General features: G+C 35.3%; 1 protein-coding gene across 1 annotated transcript in view; it reads right to left on the reverse strand.

Moving 5' to 3' along the window:
• LOC149806548 (potassium voltage-gated channel protein Shaw-like) overlaps positions 1-3,515 on the reverse strand; it is a 166,934-nt gene extending 163,419 nt beyond the window's left edge. Inside the window, exon 1 of the mRNA XM_089954308.1 lies at positions 2,197-3,515. Within this exon, the coding sequence (XP_089810434.1) occupies positions 2,197-2,455 (259 nt within the window). The 5' untranslated portion in view covers positions 2,456-3,515. The remainder of the gene's footprint in view (positions 1-2,196) is intronic.
• Between the last annotated feature and the right edge of the window lie 16,485 nt (positions 3,516-20,000).

Raw genomic sequence — 20,000 nt, forward strand, 5'->3', positions numbered from 1 at the left:
GTCAGGCTGAAATAACCCTCAGGTCATTCACGTAATGGTGTCCTCTCCCCCTCCGTACGAAGTCAAAGGGATTCTCATTGACTGACATACACTAGTAGGAATCGAGATTTTATCCTTGAACGATATGCATGCATGCTTTCAAAACAACTTATTTATCAACTGTCCAATTAATATAACGTGGACTACGGCCATGTCCATGATAAGTTAATATAACCAATTTACACACCATTTCCCCTGTTGTCCCAAGAGCAGGCATTTTGTCTATTGGTCAAATTCTGAAATCTAAACAGTCTCCACTGAAAAAGCGCAAGCAAGAGTAAAATGCAGGTACTTGTATATTCTTATGTAATGCATGCAGTGTTCCAACAGTGTATTTCTTATACAGGAGAAACGGAGAGGGACACTTTTGGTAAAAAGGAAACTTTGTAACAAAGGGCATTTTTCCGATAAAAATACTTCAAGGCAACACATTTTTAGTATTTAATCCACCGAAAGTTGGATTAGACGAAAATCACATTCGGAAGCTCATCCTACATTAGACAAACAGAAAAGTAGAATAAATAGAAAGCAACACGTTTAAAAATGTGCTTTAGTGATAACATTGGTGGGTTTTTGGAAGGCAGGAGGACTAGAAATGGGTTGAGGGGAGGGCACTGAAGGACGGGGTGGGGGTTGGATCACTGGGATATAAAGCCCAATGGACGTACTAGTCATTTGGTTATAAATTCAGTGTTCTTATCAATCACTGGGATATAAAGTCCACTTGCACATACATAGAATCTACTCATACAGTAATTGCTATGAATTTAATTTATCCGTGAAAATATGTTAAATACTAAAATAAAACTAATTTCCAGGGAAACACATGCACCGCATTTGATTTATGCCCACTCTTCACGGAGGCTAGGCCTAGCACCTCCCGTAAAGTGCTTTAGTCACAATTTGCTGTGACAGGCATATTAAACTGTTAGAAAAAATGGGAACGTAATGAAGATACGAGTAACATGTACATCTACGTAAATTGCGTTTACACTTTCATTTACGTTAAACTTTTACCAAATTCTGCTCACATCTACTGCTCAGTCAATGCTTGTTTAATAATGGCAGCGCTTTGAACAATTCACACCAAGGAACCAAAACTAAGGAACCAGCTCTTTTGCATAATCTTGACGCTAATGTTTACTTGCAACACGATTAAAATTATAACATCTTGCTTAATATCGTATCATGCTGCTTTATTTACATTTTCCTATATATATATATATATATATATATATATATATATATATATATATATATATATATATATATATATATATATATATATATATATATATATATAATTTATAATTTTTGTTAGAGATGGGTGTTTATGAGCTAAGAAGCGAATTTAACTCGTATTCAAAAAGCATTAGTAATAGTGACAACTGCGTTTGTGTAATGTTAGGATTGTAATATTGACAATACGGAAACAACACTCTATCTGCCCATAGCAATGTGAGGAATATAATGTTGTTATGCTATTTTAAGCAACTTCTTTCAGGATGAGTATCTTAATTACCGTTAATTCCGACTGCAAAAACATTAAAACGTATGTAGTGACGTTTCGGATCCAAATAATCCTTCAAGATATGAACCGGACATGTAACAATTCCAAAGTTTTATTAAAAACAAAAGAAGAAAATTAGCCAGAAGTGTGCGAAATGATTTTACTTTAGAATTAGTCGTCAACTTTTAATTCATTTTAAGAACGGAAATGTAAAGCGACATAAATAAACAGACTAGTCACTGAAATGAATCCCGTTATACAAGCACGTTGGCAAAGTTAAAAACCTTTTTCAAGTGCTAAAAATGTCAAGTGAAAATAAATCTGCCATATCTTTTGTCCTATTTTCGATCCATATTGCCATGCGGTATCCACCATCTCAGCATCGAAAATTAAAGAACAGAACATCGTAAATATAGAAATGCCTATGACTCAATGTGCAGTGTTTTCGTTGATATTTTTTTCATCGATAATCCAGACCATACGAGTGATTTGTACTATGGTATTACTAGCCCCCACCCCACCCTTTACATTTATGAGGGTCGATATTTAGGAGTAAACGTAGATATCCTAGCAGAAGATCAAGAAACTATTAAGAATGGACGATATCGGAAAAGGTTCTATATGTGTTAAATAAGAGTCAAACTTACCTGTTCTGTAAAAGTCGATGATAGAATTGAAGACGGCGGGGTGACGGTCAAAAAAGTACACCTCCTTATGCTTCCCAGAATACATGTGTTCCTCGGCCAGGCGGGATAATCGAGTGTCGGGTATATTCCGAAGAGTAGACACGTGTGTCTCGTGCCGCACTCCGCCAACATTAAGGACTATTCTCTCCTCCTCGTCTGAAAACTGAACTGTTTCCGCGTCGTTCTGGGATACCGGTGAATCTTTTGTTCCATTATGCATTTCTTGGCTTCTTCTTCTCACAAGTATTGTCGAATACCACTAAAGTATGTTGATCTGAATTGAAATATATCTAAGCATGTCACTGCCCCGTATTATAAACATTATACTGGAGCACGTTATGGCCCGATATTATACAAATAATACAAGAAATATTTCCAGAAATTTCATTTTGGACTACTTCACTAACTAACAAAACAGCAGATCTTGTGCAATCTTTGAACTGAATAAATCCTAATTAATGCTATCAAATCTTTATTGCGAATAGCTTGCGTCAGTTCTGTATTATTTTTTCTTCGCTTTTCTAATCTAAGTAGCTTTTGTTTTGTGACGGTATCCAGCAATCGTATGAAAATAAAACATTAACCAAAGCCTTCGTTTGAAGTTTTATTGTGTATACGCACAATAAGTTGAGTCATATTAATGGTCCGTTGACATTCAGTTCACATGATCAGAAGAAGTACTTACTGCTCGCCCAGAACATCACTATGTGACACTAACGGAATCGTATGAGCAGGGCAATGGTGCTGAATGATTAATATCATGCTGAAGGAAACAAAAACTGTTTTTCCAGCTTCCGCGCATTTCGTTATGGTCTAATGCAGTACGATCCTTTTGAAGTCTTCTGCTATTTAAAGCATGGCCTAAGAAAGCAGGTCATGTGATTCCGCTCTGTCTCACAAATCCTTATTGCTGCCAATAAGCTTCGATCCATGATGTGGTGGTACTGCATGCTGGCGAACCCACGTGGCCTATCCAATGTGATGTCGGCTGCTGCTTTTTTTTTTTTTTTTAATTCGCATCAGCGGTATGATATAGCCATTCATGAATTATATATCACCAGGCAAAAGCAACTTTGTTACTTACAATTCAATGCAAACGGCATAACTGTGTTGAGAGTTATCGCCTACCGCAGAAGTCGTGTTACTTTAATTAAAAGCAAGCTGCGCGCGAACTTTCTCCATCAAGCCGCTGATCAACATTGTCTACTATTATAGATAACGCAATAATAATATCACATACACTGCGCTTAACAAATGTGCAGACGTTGCAAATGCGCAGAGGCAAGTCGAGCACAATAGTATGACTACCGTTGCGAATGTAAACTGACACGTCAGTACTTAAGGATGTTCACAGTTTAAAATAGATGATATGTCTATAGATCCAACACACTTTTTACGCACAAAACTCTGATTCTTCTGTCTCGCAGAACACATCCATATTTCGTTGTAACAATGGAGCTGATCAGTAAAGTGGTGCTTTATCAGATGTAGCAGCAATTCTGTCGTGTTTCTATGGAAACGTACTAGATAAAAAAAAGTCAGACAGTTCAGTCCCTTACATTACATAATGGAATGGAGCTCATAGTAATCATAAAATAATTTTGAACAACGAATCGGCAAATTACATATACAAAAAACATTTCAAGAAATAAAACGCTCTCTTATCCCTAAAGTTACGTTTTTTATTATTCGTTTTATGTTAAGGTTTGGTCTGATTCTCGTAAATTATAGATACAAATGTTATATTTATTATTTTGAGCATTCAAAATTTAAGCCAGAATTCAACTCTATTTAAAAACAAACAAAATTTAGACAAGGAAGAGTGCTCTTTTAAAGTTAAAGGGCCATATTCGCATTCTGTCTTGTTCACTGAAGCTAGCGGACTCAGGAATACGTGTAGGCAGGTCGTTGCATGTAATATTTCATGGAGGTTATAATGAACCCAATAACATTAATAAACGCAGACTCTGTACAATGGTAATCGATATGTTATTTCATTTGTAACAGTCTTGCAACTGATATTCGTATGTGTGGCCTGCGACGGGTATTGACTGGCTTCAGTTTAAATCATTTTATCATTTTCTATATTATAATGAAGCTGTTGTGTCTTGTTGTTGCCAGTATTATACGTGGGACAGTCGTGTCTTGTTGTTGCGAGTAGTGTACGTGGGACAGTCGTGTCTTGTTGTTGCTAGTATTATACGTGGGACAGTCGTGTCTTGTTGTTGCTAGTAGTATACGTGGGACAGTCGTGTCTTGTTGTTGCCAGTATTATACGTGGGACAGTCGTGTCTTGTTGTTGCTAGTATTATACGTGGGACAGTCGTGTCTTGTTGTTGCCAGTATTATACGTGGGACAGTCGTGTCTTGTTGTTGCTAGTATTATACGTGGGACAGTCGTGTCTTGTTGTTGCCAGTATTATACGTGGGACAGTCGTGTCTTGTTGTTGCCAGTATTATACGTGGGAGAGTTTAGGTCATATACTTGTTCTGTAAGTAACTTATTACTTTGTCCGTCTGGCGTTGGATTAGCTTGTTTTGTAAAGAGAAATCATTGGATAGGTAACGTGGTTCTGAATTAGTACTTGTTACATTGTTTTTATATGAGGAAAAGTAAATAACGCATTAGGCTCTCGTTATTTCATTGTCAAGGTTGTATTACAATTATTCCAGTGGGAGGTGGCGAGAGAGATGTACCTTAGTATATGCTGACTAAGAAATTACAGTTTAATACAGCTCCAGTGGCTTAGTGCTTCGAGTGTCCACCTCGGATGCGAGAGCTCGCGGGTTCGAAACCCCGGCTGAGCCATACCAGATACTTTAAAAAGTGGTACTCGTAGCTGCCACATTTGGCGCTCAGAATGTATAGGTCAGCTACATGTCTGCGGTCTGACGCCTCAGTGCTAGACATAACTATAAACTGTCACAATGGAGACATCGTAGCTATACGACTGAAACACTGTTAAAGCTACGTTAAAAATACAACACTAGGATGTGCGGGGCCTAAGGCAGCATGGGGTGACCAAGGAAGCAAAAGCGATGAGCGGGGCCCTATGCAGAAAAAAATGCATTGCGGAGATGATTTCCTGAAAGCGCGGAGCCCAAAGCGGCTGCCTCGGGCCGGGCCTGCGCGCGCGTAAAGTATTCATATGGGACGAAACAGTTATTCACTTGTCATAAGATAACTCCTAAACAGGGGGCCTTGCATCCAGGTACCTAATGGAAGCATTGATCATTAACAAGGCAGACGCGTTTGTCTTACTCCGTGTCTTATGTCAAATTGATCCTGTAACTGGAATGTATGTGATAGATTTTTTAGCTAGTCACATGAACATCAGATGGAGGAGAAGTAATTGATACGAAGATTCGCAAGACTGGTTCCGGCATTAACTTGATGTTAGATGCACGTTTACAACCTTGAGATCAATCCTAAGAATCGTACCTCGAATGGTACTCTGGCCTCCCATGATGCTCACCGCACTGCACGAGACCAGGCACGCACTGCACTCTGCACCATCGCCGCTAAGTAAGCTCACCAGCTATACAATTTGGGACGTTACAAACATGGTGGACACGTGTTAGAGTCTTACAAAACAGTTCCATACAATTAGCCCCATTACGTACTTTGTTGTAATTACTTGCTAGAGTGAAGTTAATTGACTGTAATTTGAAGTAAGTAAATTCCTTTGTAAAAATGTTCTAACGTGTTTTTGCAAAACATAAAATTGACGATGCTCATAAGTGTACATACTTTCCATAGCTTTTGCATGTTAACAAGCTGTTTATTTCAGCAGTCAGTAAATCTTGTATATAGTCCGCAGTCTTATAATGCCTAAATAGAAGTGATCTTTTTTGATAAACACCGAAACTTATGAAGTTTGGTTAGACAGGTACCCTGGCCTCTCCTGATGTCCTACACAAAACGTGGAGTGTCATGGAGGTGAGGCAGGATACCAGGTAAAGTTTGGCACGCACGTTGAATGGCCGATAGCAGTGGAGAAATTCAACATGGTGGAAGTAATTCACAAATGCCGATCGTAACATCGTTTTGCCCCTCCGGTTAAGTCGTGCAATTTAAATGTTTGCTGATTCGAATATCTCAAGCGAAGCACACCACTCATGTTACGACAGCAAAAGCTGACGATCTGACCGTGACAGGCAGTCAGCCAGTCAGTAAACAAGCAAACCTATTTTTACGTCTAACGTAAAGAAGGTGTAAACCTATTTGCGATTTAGTTTCTGTTGTTATGTATATTTGATTTAATTTTATCTGATTTAATATATATTTCTTTCATTTAAATTGTTTGTCAGTTTTATTTTCTTTATATTTTTCATTACATGATATTGTGATGTAAATTTATTCACTAGAGATGATACTTTTTTCAGAAGATAATTTGACCTTGCCTGTTCGTTTTATAAACACCAGGTGTTGATATAAATCCTGACCTTGATTCAAATTTTGTAGCATCCACGTAAACAAGTTCTATTTTTATTTTGAAATGATTGGTTGTTGTCGAGGTCATGATGGGACTTCGTGTTTCTTGGAATAAAATGATTGGTTTTCGACATGGTCACACTGGATGTACTTGACCTTTAACAAGTAACTAATTTCTATAAGTTTCTAGAACATGATCACGTGACCCCTTGCTTACGTTTTAGAAGTCGAAATAACCTATGTTCTGGAGAATTATTCTTAGTTGCAGCTGGGCGTTCTCTTACACAAGTTGTATGTTTTGCTGTTTGGAGTTACTTCAAATTATTTGGATTCAAAAGGATTAATTCTATTATTTTTCTGGAAAATACGTGTGCTCATGTGAAAGTGTTGAACAAGGACAGTTTTTTTTAAATAAAAAATTATTCCAATATCCGAAACCGGAGTGATAATTTTTGTTTCTACAAGGAACTGTAGACTTCAACACTACAGATTGCAGCATACGGTATCGTCTTCCATCTTGGATTCTTCGTCGGGATTCGAACGTGAAATCAGTTGAACATTTTGTTATTAGGACTTCAAAAATTTTATTCTTGGATTATTCTATGATTATTTTGGATTTGATTCTATAAATCGTAAGTTTATATTTTTTATTTTTACAGAATTTTTCCAGGGAAATAAATTATTGTATTTTTTCAAAGCTTGTTGTTTTCACTCTTTCTTGTGTTATTGTTTATTCGAGCCTAAACACGTGACATTTGAAATTGGGGGCTAGTCTTGGATAATTTTGAATTTTGGATAGAATATTTCAGAAAACTTCGTTTTTTAAAATTTAAATTTGAATTCCCCTAGTTTTCGAACTTTTTAAATGAAATCGGCAAGCTTTTCTAAAATGTCTTCAAAATTTTAAATCTTTATCTCAAATCCTACCCAGGAACAATTAGATCTTTAAAAAAAATGATGATTTGATTCAACTGCCAAAACAATACGATCTTTCTGAGGTAAAGGCTTCCTTAACGAAACAGGAAATAAGATATATTTTCGTTTGGTATTTGGGTAAAAGTTTCGATTAGTAAGTCTGTATCAGACTCTGACACAAAAATGAAGGAATTATAATTAAAATACAAGGTGGAATTGGAGTTGAGGAAGCTGGAGCTTCGTAAAGAAGAAAGAGAAAAACATGCATTTACAAGCAGAAGAAAAAGAGAAAGAAAGAGAAATGCAGTTAAAAGAAAATCAAATGCAGTTACAATATGAGAAAGAGGAGAGAGAGGGGAAGGAAAGGGGGAAAGAAAGACAAACGCAATTACAAAAACAACAAATACAGTTACAGAAAGAGAAAATGCATTTACAGTTGGAGAAAGAGAAGCAAGAAAACAGGACACGTTATTTCTGATTGATACAAATTGAAAGATAGGCATCATAATCAAGACAGACCTATTCCAAATGCTCTTATTTATACGAGGTCAAAGTCACAGTCATGTATTGAAAGCAATACATTTGTTGGGTCTAATAAACACCAGTTTGATTTGATTATGGAGAATTATGAATCATTCATATCGAAGGGTTCTATATCATCTCGGGTGATTCGGCCAATCCTGTCCCTATTAAAACTTTAAGGGACACAGGAGCTTCTCAGGGTCTTTTGTTGTCAGGTACTTTGCCTCTTTTCTGAAAGGCCTTTTTTCTGAAAGGTCTTCTTCTAATGAGAGTTTTCTTATTCAGAGAGTAGAGTGCGGCTTTGTTAATATCCCTCTCTATTGTGTAAATTTGTCATCAGATTTATTCTCAGGACCCGTGACAGTCAGAACAGTCTCTGTTTTACCCGTTGAGGGCATTCATTTATTACTAAGCAACGATCTAGCTGGATACAAGGTTGTAGTTAATTCACTTGTAACTGACAAGCCTTGCTTGGATCAGAAAGTCGATCCAATTGAAAAAGAGTTCCCTGATTTATTTCCAACTTGTGCAGTTCCCAGAGGCATGGCAAAGACAGCTCTTGAGAATGATGTAGATAAGGAAGGTATTCCTTTAGCTGACACATGTATTGGTCAGGCAATGGATGAGGTCACTTTCACTTCTTTTTTGGATCAATCGGAAAGTATTAATCATAGGGATCTTCTTTTAACGACTCATTCTCTTTATTCTAATCGAGGTGATAAACGACAATCTCTTGTCGTCGAACATGAAAAAGATCATGAGAATGGTCAGTGAACTATCAAATTGTAGTTCCAAAACATTACAGACAGGAAATACTTACTCTGGCCCACGAAACTCCATTGGCTGTTCATTTAGGGATCAATAAAACTTATTACAGTATCTTAACCCACTTCTATTGGCCAAAAATCAAATGTTATGTTGGTAAATACTGTAGATCTTGTCATACCTGTCAAATGGTAGGAAAACCAAATCAGAAAATTCCCAAGGCTCATTTACAACCTCTTCCTACCTTTGACGAACCATTTAGTAGAATTATCGTAGATTGTGTTGGTCCCTTACCTAAGACCAACTCAGGTAACGAATAGCTGTTGACCATTATGTGTGCGTCAGGAAGGTTTACAGAGACATTTCCCGTGAGGAATATAAAATCTAAAACAATAGTAAAAGCTTTGATAAAGATTTTTCTACTCAGTTTGGCCTTCCCAAGTCCGTACAGTCTGATCAAGGCTCAAATTTCATGTCTGAAATTTTCCATCAAGTTATGTACGAATTAGGCATTCAACAAATCAGATATTCTGCCTATCACCCTGAGATCCAAGGGGCATTAGAAAGATTCCATCAGACTTTGAAAAATATGATTCGATCACATTGTTTTGATATGGGTAAAGATTGGGATGAAGGCATTCATATACTGTTGTTTGCTGTTAGGGAATTAGTTCAAGAATCTTTAAGTTTCAGTCCCTTTGAACTGATTTTTGGACACACTGTGCCTGGACGATTGAAGATATTGAAAGAGAAACTTCTTTCTAATGAAGACTCTGAAATCTTCTTCATTATGTTTCTAATTTTAAATACAAGTTGTCAAAGGCGTGTGATGTCCAAAGAGCAAATCTGCACTCTACTCAATCCAAAATGAAGTCAAGATATGATAAAAACTTGAAGGAAAGGAGATTTCAACCTGGTGATAGAGTCCTGGCTCTCTTGCCAATACCACAAAATCCTCTTCAGGACAAGTATTATGGTCCCTGCACAGTTGACAGAAAAATAAATGATTTAAATTGCATCATAAATACTCCTGGGAGGGGTAAACAAAAACAAGATGCAATTAATTTAGTTGTACCTGTCCCACTCAGTGAAGATTTAAGTGAAGGAATATCATGGATTCTACTGATATTGGAGTGAAAAATCTTCGGAATTCAGAAATTATGAAAGATCTGGACCATACACTTTCACATTTGCAAGAGCAAGAAAGAAATAAACTTAAACAATTATTATTGGAATATGAGCACTTATTTCCAGATGTTCCTACAAGGACAAACAAAATTTTCCATGACGTTGAAATTGTAAATTCCAAACCTGTCAAACAACACCCGTACAGGATGAACCCTCTCAAACAGGAATACTTGAATAAAGAAATTCAATATTTGCTGGAGAATGATTTTATAGAGCCCAGTAAAACTGCCTGGAGTACACCATGCATACTTGTTCCAAAACCAGATAAAACTTTCCGTATATGTACTGATTATAGGAAGGTGAATAGTGTGACAAAACAGATTCATTCCCATTACCAAGAATCGATGACTGTATTGATAAGATCGGGAATGCCAAGTATGTCACCAGATTTGACCTTATGAAAAGATTTTGGCATATTCCACTGACGGAAAGGGCAAAAAAAAAATTTCGGCATTCGTGACTCAAGATGGACTTTACCAATATAAAGTAATGCCGTTTGGGATGAAAGGGTCGCCAAGTACATTTCAGCGTCTCATGAATATGGTTACCTCTGGTCTAGACAATGGTGATACTTACATCGATAATATCATCATCTACAACGACACCTAGAAAGAACATTTAGCAACAATTCGGAAATTATTTGACAAACTCACAGATGCATGTTTGGCAATTAATTTATCTAAAAGTGAGATCTGTCGTGCTAATGTAACTTTTCTAGGACACATCGTGGGACATGGACAAGTTAAGCCTATAGATGCTAAGGTCAAGCTATCTCTGAATTTCCCGTACATGTTAATAAAAAGCAACTGATGCGATTTTTAGGTATGGCCGAACACTATCAAAAATTTTGTTCCAATTTTCTACAATTGCTGAACACCTGACAAATTTATTGAGTAAGAAAAGTTCCTTTGGAATGAAAACTGTCAGGAGGCTTTTGACAAGTTGGAAGCCATGCTTAAAAGCGCGCACCGTTCTTACAGCTCCAAATTTCAGCCAATCATTTAAACTGTCTGTTGATGCAATCGATGTTGGGGTTGTGACAGTTTTGATTCAAGAAGATGAAAATGGTATTTATCATCCAGTGTGCTATCTTTCTAAGATATTAAATAAGCAGCAAAGAAATTATGCAACGATCGAGAAGGAATGTTTGGCTTTGATATTGGCATTACAACATTTTAAAGTTTACCTTAGCTCAGCTGCTTCTTCATTTATTGTATTTAGTGACTACAACCCCCTTACTTTCATCAGCAAGATCAAAAATAAAAATCAAAGACTACTAAGGTACAGTTTGTTATTACAGGAATATAATCTTGACATCAGGCACATCAATGGAAACGATAATTTAATAGCAGACACACTTTCCCGTGTATAACAATGTATTATTTCACGTACACTGTGTGTAATTTATGAGTTTTTTAATCCTCATGTATAATTAGTCTGTGGTAAAAAGAAAGCTTTATGTGTAAATCTTCCTTTTTCTTTATGGGGGATGGAAGTGTTATGTATATTTGATTTAATTATATCTGATTTAATATATATCTTTTCCAATTTAATTGTTTGTCAGTTTTAAAAACATTTATTTTGCATTACATGATATTGTAATGCAAATTTATTCATAGAGATTATACGTTTTTCAGAACATAATTTGACCTTGACTTCGTTTTATAAACACCAGGTGTTGATCTAAATCCTGACCTTTCAAATTTTGCAGCAACCACGTAAACAAGTTCTATCTGTATTTTAAAATGATTGGCTTTTGTCGAGGTCATGACGGAACGTCGTGTTTAAGATGTAAACAATATTATATATTTTTTATTTCTTAGAGAAACATATTGGTTTTGGTCAGAGTCACACTGGGTGTACGTGACCTTTAACAAGTACCTAAATTATATAAGCTTCTAGAACATGATCACGTGACCCCCTGACTATATTGTTTAATATTATGTTAAATTAGAATAATTACAACACTGAGTTGTGGGTATTACTGTCTTGAGGTCATGTTGCATGAGCATGGTCGATTTGGATTGGTCGATTGATTGCAATACTTACCAATCCATGCTTTGTTTACTATAATGCTTACACGTGCCAAGCTTGTATATAAAGATCGTCGTTGTTCCAAGTCGGGGACAGATAGGGGTAGGAAGATAAGGAGGCAGACGGAAAATAGAGGGAAGAAAGAACTTGTTAAGATTAAGCCCTAGAATAAAGATACGAGAAAAATATTGATTAAGTCAGAGAAAATGAGAGAGGTAATTGTTGAAAATGAAAATTTAATGTATGAAATTTTGAAGAATAATTTGGAACTTAGACTTCAAACTACAAGTTCTCATCAGCAAACGATATTTTTACACACGAATTTCGGACCCAAATTTGCATTCAGAAATTCAAATCTTACTGCAAACAACTTAATTTGCCCACATTATATTTTTAACACTCAGGCTTAGTTTTAGTAAATTATGAACTTGTTTAGATAATATAGATTTATCCACTATTGTCTATCTACCGGTATATTTCTGTACGTAAAGTTAGAATCTCTAAACTGGTAAAAGGGTGTCGTTTTTTTTTTTTTCACAAATGAGAAATTATTGAATAAATCTGTCCTGGAGTTTTAATCTTTCTTTATTGTTGTTTTATCTCTATTGCTAAAGTCAGTTAAACAATTGTAGCTTCAAGGTCTGAAAAAGAAAGCTAAAATCCTGAGTAATTTTCCAGACCCATGAGGTTACAGATTTAGTAGTCAGAAGTGGGATCATAATAATCTAATTAAAGAAAAGAGAATAACACAATAACACAGTTCTTAAATATTATTAATAAAATCTTATCTTCTCTCTTGAAAATCTGGTAGAGCTAATCATCCTGGAAAAAGAAAAGAAACAATGAAATAAAAATCTGGCTCTAGCAAAGTATATACAATTTATAAAAACAATTTTTTATATATAAAAAGTGACTGATCAGGTTTGGAAATGGAGCAAAATGTACATTTATTATATTTGGAAGACATGAATAAGAAATCTGAAGCAGGAAATGAAACTGAAAGTGTGACAACTGAAATTGATGATAACAATGATGGAATAAGATCAAGGGATTCAAGTCCCTATGGTAAACTGGAGAGTAATTTAGCAAAACAAATGACAAGTTTAGCAACAGAAGTTAAATATACAGTACTCACCCTAGCAGATCACATGAAAATCTGCATTTGAAGATTTTGAGTCAAAATTGCATCATCTATATAAATAGTTACATTTAATTGAAAACAAAAATGAAAATTCCAGAACTAGAGAAATAGAAAAAAAAACAGCTTTCAAAGAAATAATTGAATCAGAGGTTGTAGAGAACACATACATGCTCATAAAATAATGGGAAACAATAAACAGTCTAAAATTAAACCTCAGCTATATGACGGTCAGACTGACATAGATGAATATTTAACTCAGCTCAATATTATTGCAGAACTTAATGACTGGGATTATCATTCAAAGTCATTGTATTTAGCTAGCAGTCTCATTGGTACTGCTCGCTCTTTGCTTAACTAAATTGAACAAGAACAAAGGAAAGATTGCTACAGTCTGGTAAAAGTGTTAAAATCCAGATTTGGAACTCTAAATAAAGCTGAAATATACAGAACTCAACTTAAATCTAGAGTTCGAGAAAAGGGAGAATCAATTTCTGAATTGGCGCAAAACATCAAGAAACTGACCAGACAGGCATATCCTGACGCAACTGGTGAAATCATTGAAATTTTAGCCCTGGACTATTTTACCGATGCCTTGCTGGACTCTGAAACCAGACTAAGACTAAGAGAATGTGGTCCTAAAACACTAAACGACGCTGAAACAATAGCTGTTAAAATGGAAGCTCACAAACTAACTGATAAACAGAGACAGAAAAATGTGAACTCCCTGTCTGAAAGAGAAACTGTACCTAATGAAGGCAAGCTAGATAAAATTGTATAAAGGCTAGAATTTGTCTGCAAAAGTAGAAAAATTGCAGCCAGAAACAGAAAAAAGAGAATACAAAAACTGGAACAGAAAACAAGTAGATAGGAATGACAATGTCACAACAAATGTTTGCCAAACAGATTACAATGGAAAATGGTTTAAAAACTTTTGAAACAGTACTAACAGAAAATAAATTCTTGAACAGAGAGAGATAAAAATTAAAATCAAAAGCACAAGCCAAACCATAGTTTTAGAAACAAATTAGATAATACTGACAGACAGATCAGATGTCAGGGAAACAGTAATGGGTCAAGCTTGGGGACCGAAGCGCGACTGTAAAGAAAGGTCCAAATTCATCTAGCCAAACAATCTAGGGACTGATACAGGATATTTTGTAAATGTTAAAGCAAATGGAAATTGTATTTCTTTGTTTTGCGACACTGGAGAAAATGTTACAATTTTAAGTAGTAAGGTAGCAAAATCTTGGTCAGAAAAATCACAACCGGGTGTGACTCCAGTCAAAAGTATACTTTTAACTATAACAGGAGAAGCCACCCTTTTGATGGTAAAGCAGAGGTAGAAATTTTGTTAGGGACTCGTACTTTCACACATTAAATGTTGTTAGCAAACATACAACAAGATGGTATACATGGCATTGACTTTTTTAAAGAAACACTAGTGTTACCCTCAGTGGTGTCACTCGGGTTGGTGTCACCCAGTGCGGAAGCTCATGGTGTCACCCCCATGGTCCTCCTTCCGTAACAGACCATACAGAATCCTTACCAATGTCATTTTGGTGTCACCCCCTCTGATGGTGTCACCCGGTGCAGTCCGCACCCCCCGCATCCCCCTAGCGACGCCACTGCTGTGCCTGCTAGTCATGTATTTAACTATGATCGGTTATCCGCTTATGAAATCCGACTAGACCGAGCAGTGTGTGCTCTGTAAAATTTGCAGTTTTTCATTTTGGTGTCACCCCTCTGAGATGGTGTCACCCGGTGCGGTCCGCACCCCCCGCGCACCCCTAGCGACGCCACTGCAACTTACCCTATTATTAGTAAATGCTCTTTAAATGTAAAAGAAGAAAAAGTACCATGCTATATAAAATCGGAAAAGAAACCTGTGAGCGGCAGAATTGCTGTTACTAAAAATGTTGTGATATTGCCTGAAACTAAAGTAATTGTAAAGGGCATACCAATTGACCTGTATGATAATGACGCAATGGGCTTAACTGAACCATTCTGGTCCACTTGTAGCAAAAGTTTTAGTACATCCTAAAAATGGATGCATTCCTCTCAGAATATCAAATTTAGGAGCAATACCATTTTAGTTGTATACAAATAATGTTACTGCAGAATTACAACCAGTGCAACTTGTACGTAGTACACCTTGTGAGGTAATAAACCAAAAAGGGGGTAATGTTCAACAATTACCAGAACATTCAGCAGAAATGTGTATAAGGTATTCTAGAAATCTGCATAAAGAACAAACGGAACATTTAAAATAATGTTTGATAAAACATCAAAGTATCCTTTCTGCATCATCAAGTGATATAGGTCATTCAACCTTGATAAAACATAAAATTCATACAAGAATTGAAAAACCTGTTAAAAAGTACCCTTACGGAATACCACTTGCTAAAAGACACGTTGCAGAGAATGAAATCGAAAAGATGGCAGAAGATGGAATTATAGAAAAATGTCCACAAAGCCTTGGAAGGTTTTAATTGTAATGGTGACTACATCTAATGGTTCTGTAAGGTTCTGTTGTGATTTTCGAGGATTGAATGACGTTACTGTCAAAGATTAACATCCATTGCCTAGAATAGATGATAGTTTAGATGCGTTGTCATGGTCAAAATGGTGGCCTTGTCTGGATATGAAATCAGACTATAAGTGATAATATGCAGTACATAATTGTGTATTGTTTTATGAACAGATATTTTCCATTTCTTATAATAAATGTAAATGTACATTGAAGATAAAGATGAATGTCATCCAAACTTATGTTATATTCAAATCAAAGTTCTATTAACGTATAACATTATAAATCAATGTTTGGATATGTCATACAGAAATTAGAGAGAGAGAGATTATTGTCTTGCACAATGCACGTAATGTTTAACAGAGTTTTCACATACCGTATTTTGTTTGCTCAGTGTTAAGCTGTAAAGCATTGTGTAATATAATATATAAATTAAACATCATTAGATTTAAAACCCGAATGAATTGATATTGAACAAAATCTCGTTATTATTTGCAAGATGAACATTTGGGTAACGTATATTTCGACCTAAACTTATCCTATTTCCAAAAACTTGTTTGCTTGTAATCGCTGAATTTGGGACCAATTCTTAGAAGGCGGGGGTAGTGCTATGCCGCTACTTCATGTATCTTCCGATCAGCTGATTTTAGTCACAACACGTTGTTGTAGTCGAGCGTAGCCATGTTGAGATATCCCCTCGTACATCGAAATGCTCGTTACACGTTCGCGTATTTTGTACAACAATATAAGATTTTAAAATAAAACTACCTGCACAAACATTCGAAGTTGAAAATAATATATTCAGGTAGGTTTGTTACGAATGATCATATTGTTTAGTATTATGTTAAATTTGAAGAATTAAAATACGGAATTGTGTGCATTACTGTCTTGAGGTCATGTTGCGTCAGCATAGTTGATTTGGATTGGCCGATCGATTGACACTCAGGCTTAGTTTTAGTAAATCATGAACTTATATATATATATATATATATATATATATATATATATATATATATATATATATATATATATATATATATATATACCATTATGTAACACACCACCCTCGCAGAAATAATATCCATATCAGATAAGAGTTCCTTTTTGATAATTGGCTTATGTTTTTTCCTTTATTCTTTTGTTTTGTTTTCACAATGAAGATTAACACCCGTACAGCAGATTTTTGGACACTTGGCATATTTGTTGTAGGCTGAGTTGAGGGATTATGTAATTTGCGCTGGTTCAAAAATCAATGCCGATGTTGGAACAAGAATATTTTGTTGAAGCGATGAAATTTAATATTGTTTATATGAAGAAGAAGTAAATTATGTATTGGATGTGAGTACAAACACAAATCTGTATTTGGACAAATTTGACAAAGTCAGTTTCCAATTGTTCGACTCAGAATTAATGGGGAAAATGCGATTTAAAGCAGTATATGGTAACTCAGTACATGAAGTTGTGATTGGATTCAGTCATAAGAATTACAACATTTGACATAAATCTGAAGGGATGCATACGTTCGAAATGATTGTATAAACACCAGAAACTGCTGAAAATGATTGTACATGATTCACTGCGGCGTCATTCTGGGATACTGGTGAATCCTTTGTTACAAATCCTGTTGGTTTGTTGATAACACCGAAAGACAATTAACCAAGCAGGGAGTATTCTCCGAATGTTTTAGGCTATTTTTAAATAACCGACAAAGAATACAATTTTAGACATGTTTACTATGATCCTTAAAGTCCGGATGTGTATAAAAATATAAATCATTTGTGGGAACAATTTAAAGGGAACAAAATTACAATAGGTTCCAGAGAATTAAAAAATTGGTTAAATGAATATGCTATCTACACCATGCACAAATAAGCAGGCAATACATTTAGAAAGAGTTTGGTTTAGTTACGTAGATGACATATGGTAGGCATATATTGTTGACATACAAGCCTATGAAAACTACAGCTGTGGATACAAATATATCCTGACTGAGATACATAATATCTTTAAAAAAAATCGCTTGACCTGGAAAGTTAAAACAGTGTGTGATATGACATACACGGTGCTTTAAATAAACTTTCAAAAAGTGAAGTTCTGAAGAAAACAAAACGATATAGTTTTAGGATGGAAAGGAGTATTCCGTCAAGAAAGTTTAAGATGTGTTGGGAAAAAGAAAGCACTGCACACTTCTGAACCTACTCAGTCAAGAAAAATCATACATGGTGGAATGGTTTAACATAAACCCATAAACTATAATATTTAGTTGAACCATTGCATTCCAGATAATTTAATAAAATTTTGAAAGAAAAATATACTGGATGAGGTTTTTACTAAAGATAACTGAACATACCATAACATATATAACGTTATACGTAACTTTAGTTAAAGGAATGCAGGAAGAAAACAGAAAAAATCTATAGACTAATCGGTTGGATTATTTGACTGCTGCTAGAATTCAAACAATAAAATTTTACAGCTTGGTAACATTTAGAATTTCCATCATAGAAAATATTTTTTTTAAAGTACCCTCTTTTTAACTATGTCAAATCAGGCAAGTTAGTTTAGGTTATCCATTCGATTACAAGCTGGAAGCTTTGAAAGGAGATTATATAGATGGCATGTTTAACGAACAAGATATATCTCTATATACCAAACAAGATGCCACACATAGACAAAACGATTTTAAAAACAAAAAAAGATGATGATAAAATTAGTGTAGTTATAAAATTTAGTGGATATGATGAACCGTTTAACAGACTGGAACAAGCTGAAAATATAATGCCATTAAAATAACTAAAAGAAGGACGGATTATGAAGGGGTATTGGTCGTTTCTAAGACGAAAATGGTTTCAAAAGTCACAGATGTAAAACAAATGGTCCATAAGAACATGAAGGAGTTTAGCGTGAAAAAATTGTGTGATTTTGTGTTGACTTCCAACCTGAGGGGAAAAATAAATACCTAAAAATACATCACCAGTAGAGAATGAAAACAAAAACATAATTATGCAACGACAACCTACACGATGTCGTAGTAATTAATAAAATCAAAGAAGATATTAAAAGAGATAACAGTTAAACGTATGAGAATCATTCCAACTAAATCTCTTGAAATCTTGACAAACCAAATCCAGTTTAAACGACTACGCCCTTGTTTACGAGAACTTGATCAAGAGAGTTTATTAAAATCACATAACTCTTCGTCCTATGTATTATGTATTTATTCTATACAAAATATTTACAACGGACTATTTAACTGTATCCATAAAATATTCATTCACAATGAATTTTACCAAACAATTACCAGATTCAATTAATACTGGATGAGGTTTCGCATCATATGGATTAATTGAAAACTAGGGTCACCTTTCACAGAGTATATGCATATAGAATGTGAAGACAGAGTTGTTAATATGGAACTTTGCTTTGATGTCTATAATATTTAAATCTAACCACACTAATAGATGGTAAATAAACATTGTATCCTGTGCACTGAGTCAAATCAGTTCCAATATGTTACAAATATGATAGGGGGACTTTGACAGAGGAAATGAAAAATTGAAATATCAAGTAAAAGAGATGCAAATATCGTGTTAGGAAACATAAATTAAAATGACATAACAGAGACTGAAACTATTAAAGACAGAAATCAATGTACATCCGAATGTTGAAAAGAAACAAATATGCTCGTAATGTATTTACACAAGAAACATCATTTGCACATTAGTTCCGCTTAACATGATATTAAACAATATAATAACAATGGACTAATTAATGGACGCAATGATTCAAAAACGAAGAGGCATTGCACCTTATCATTATCGTGCAGTTCACATTGACGCTTCCTACCATGATTTACCATGCTTTACTTGAAGACGTATCAAGCGTATTCAAATTTAAAACAGCGCTCCGTATCCTTATCGTGCCATTCAGTTTAACGCTCCATACCTTGACTGACGATACATACTTAAAGATGTACCAAGCGCATTTAACATGGTGTTAACAATTGTTACATTCATCTGCATCCTAACTGGATAGATATCAAGAGCAAAAATAGAAAACGATATTTATTAGCAATAGGAAGCCCCAACCACCCGCCCCGTGATTTCCGGTCGAATTTTGTAGCCCCTGATTAAAACCGCCCATTAGAAGTTAAAACAGTGTAGTCTTACATTCCTTCCTGCACTCCAACACTCACCCTTATGGTATCACGGTACCAATTGTTTTTCCATATACCTCAA

Source organism: Sinohyriopsis cumingii, chromosome 1, assembly GCF_028554795.1.
Source record: "Sinohyriopsis cumingii isolate HCF-2022 chromosome 1, ASM2855479v2, whole genome shotgun sequence".
Taxonomy (NCBI): domain Eukaryota; kingdom Metazoa; phylum Mollusca; class Bivalvia; order Unionida; family Unionidae; genus Sinohyriopsis; species Sinohyriopsis cumingii.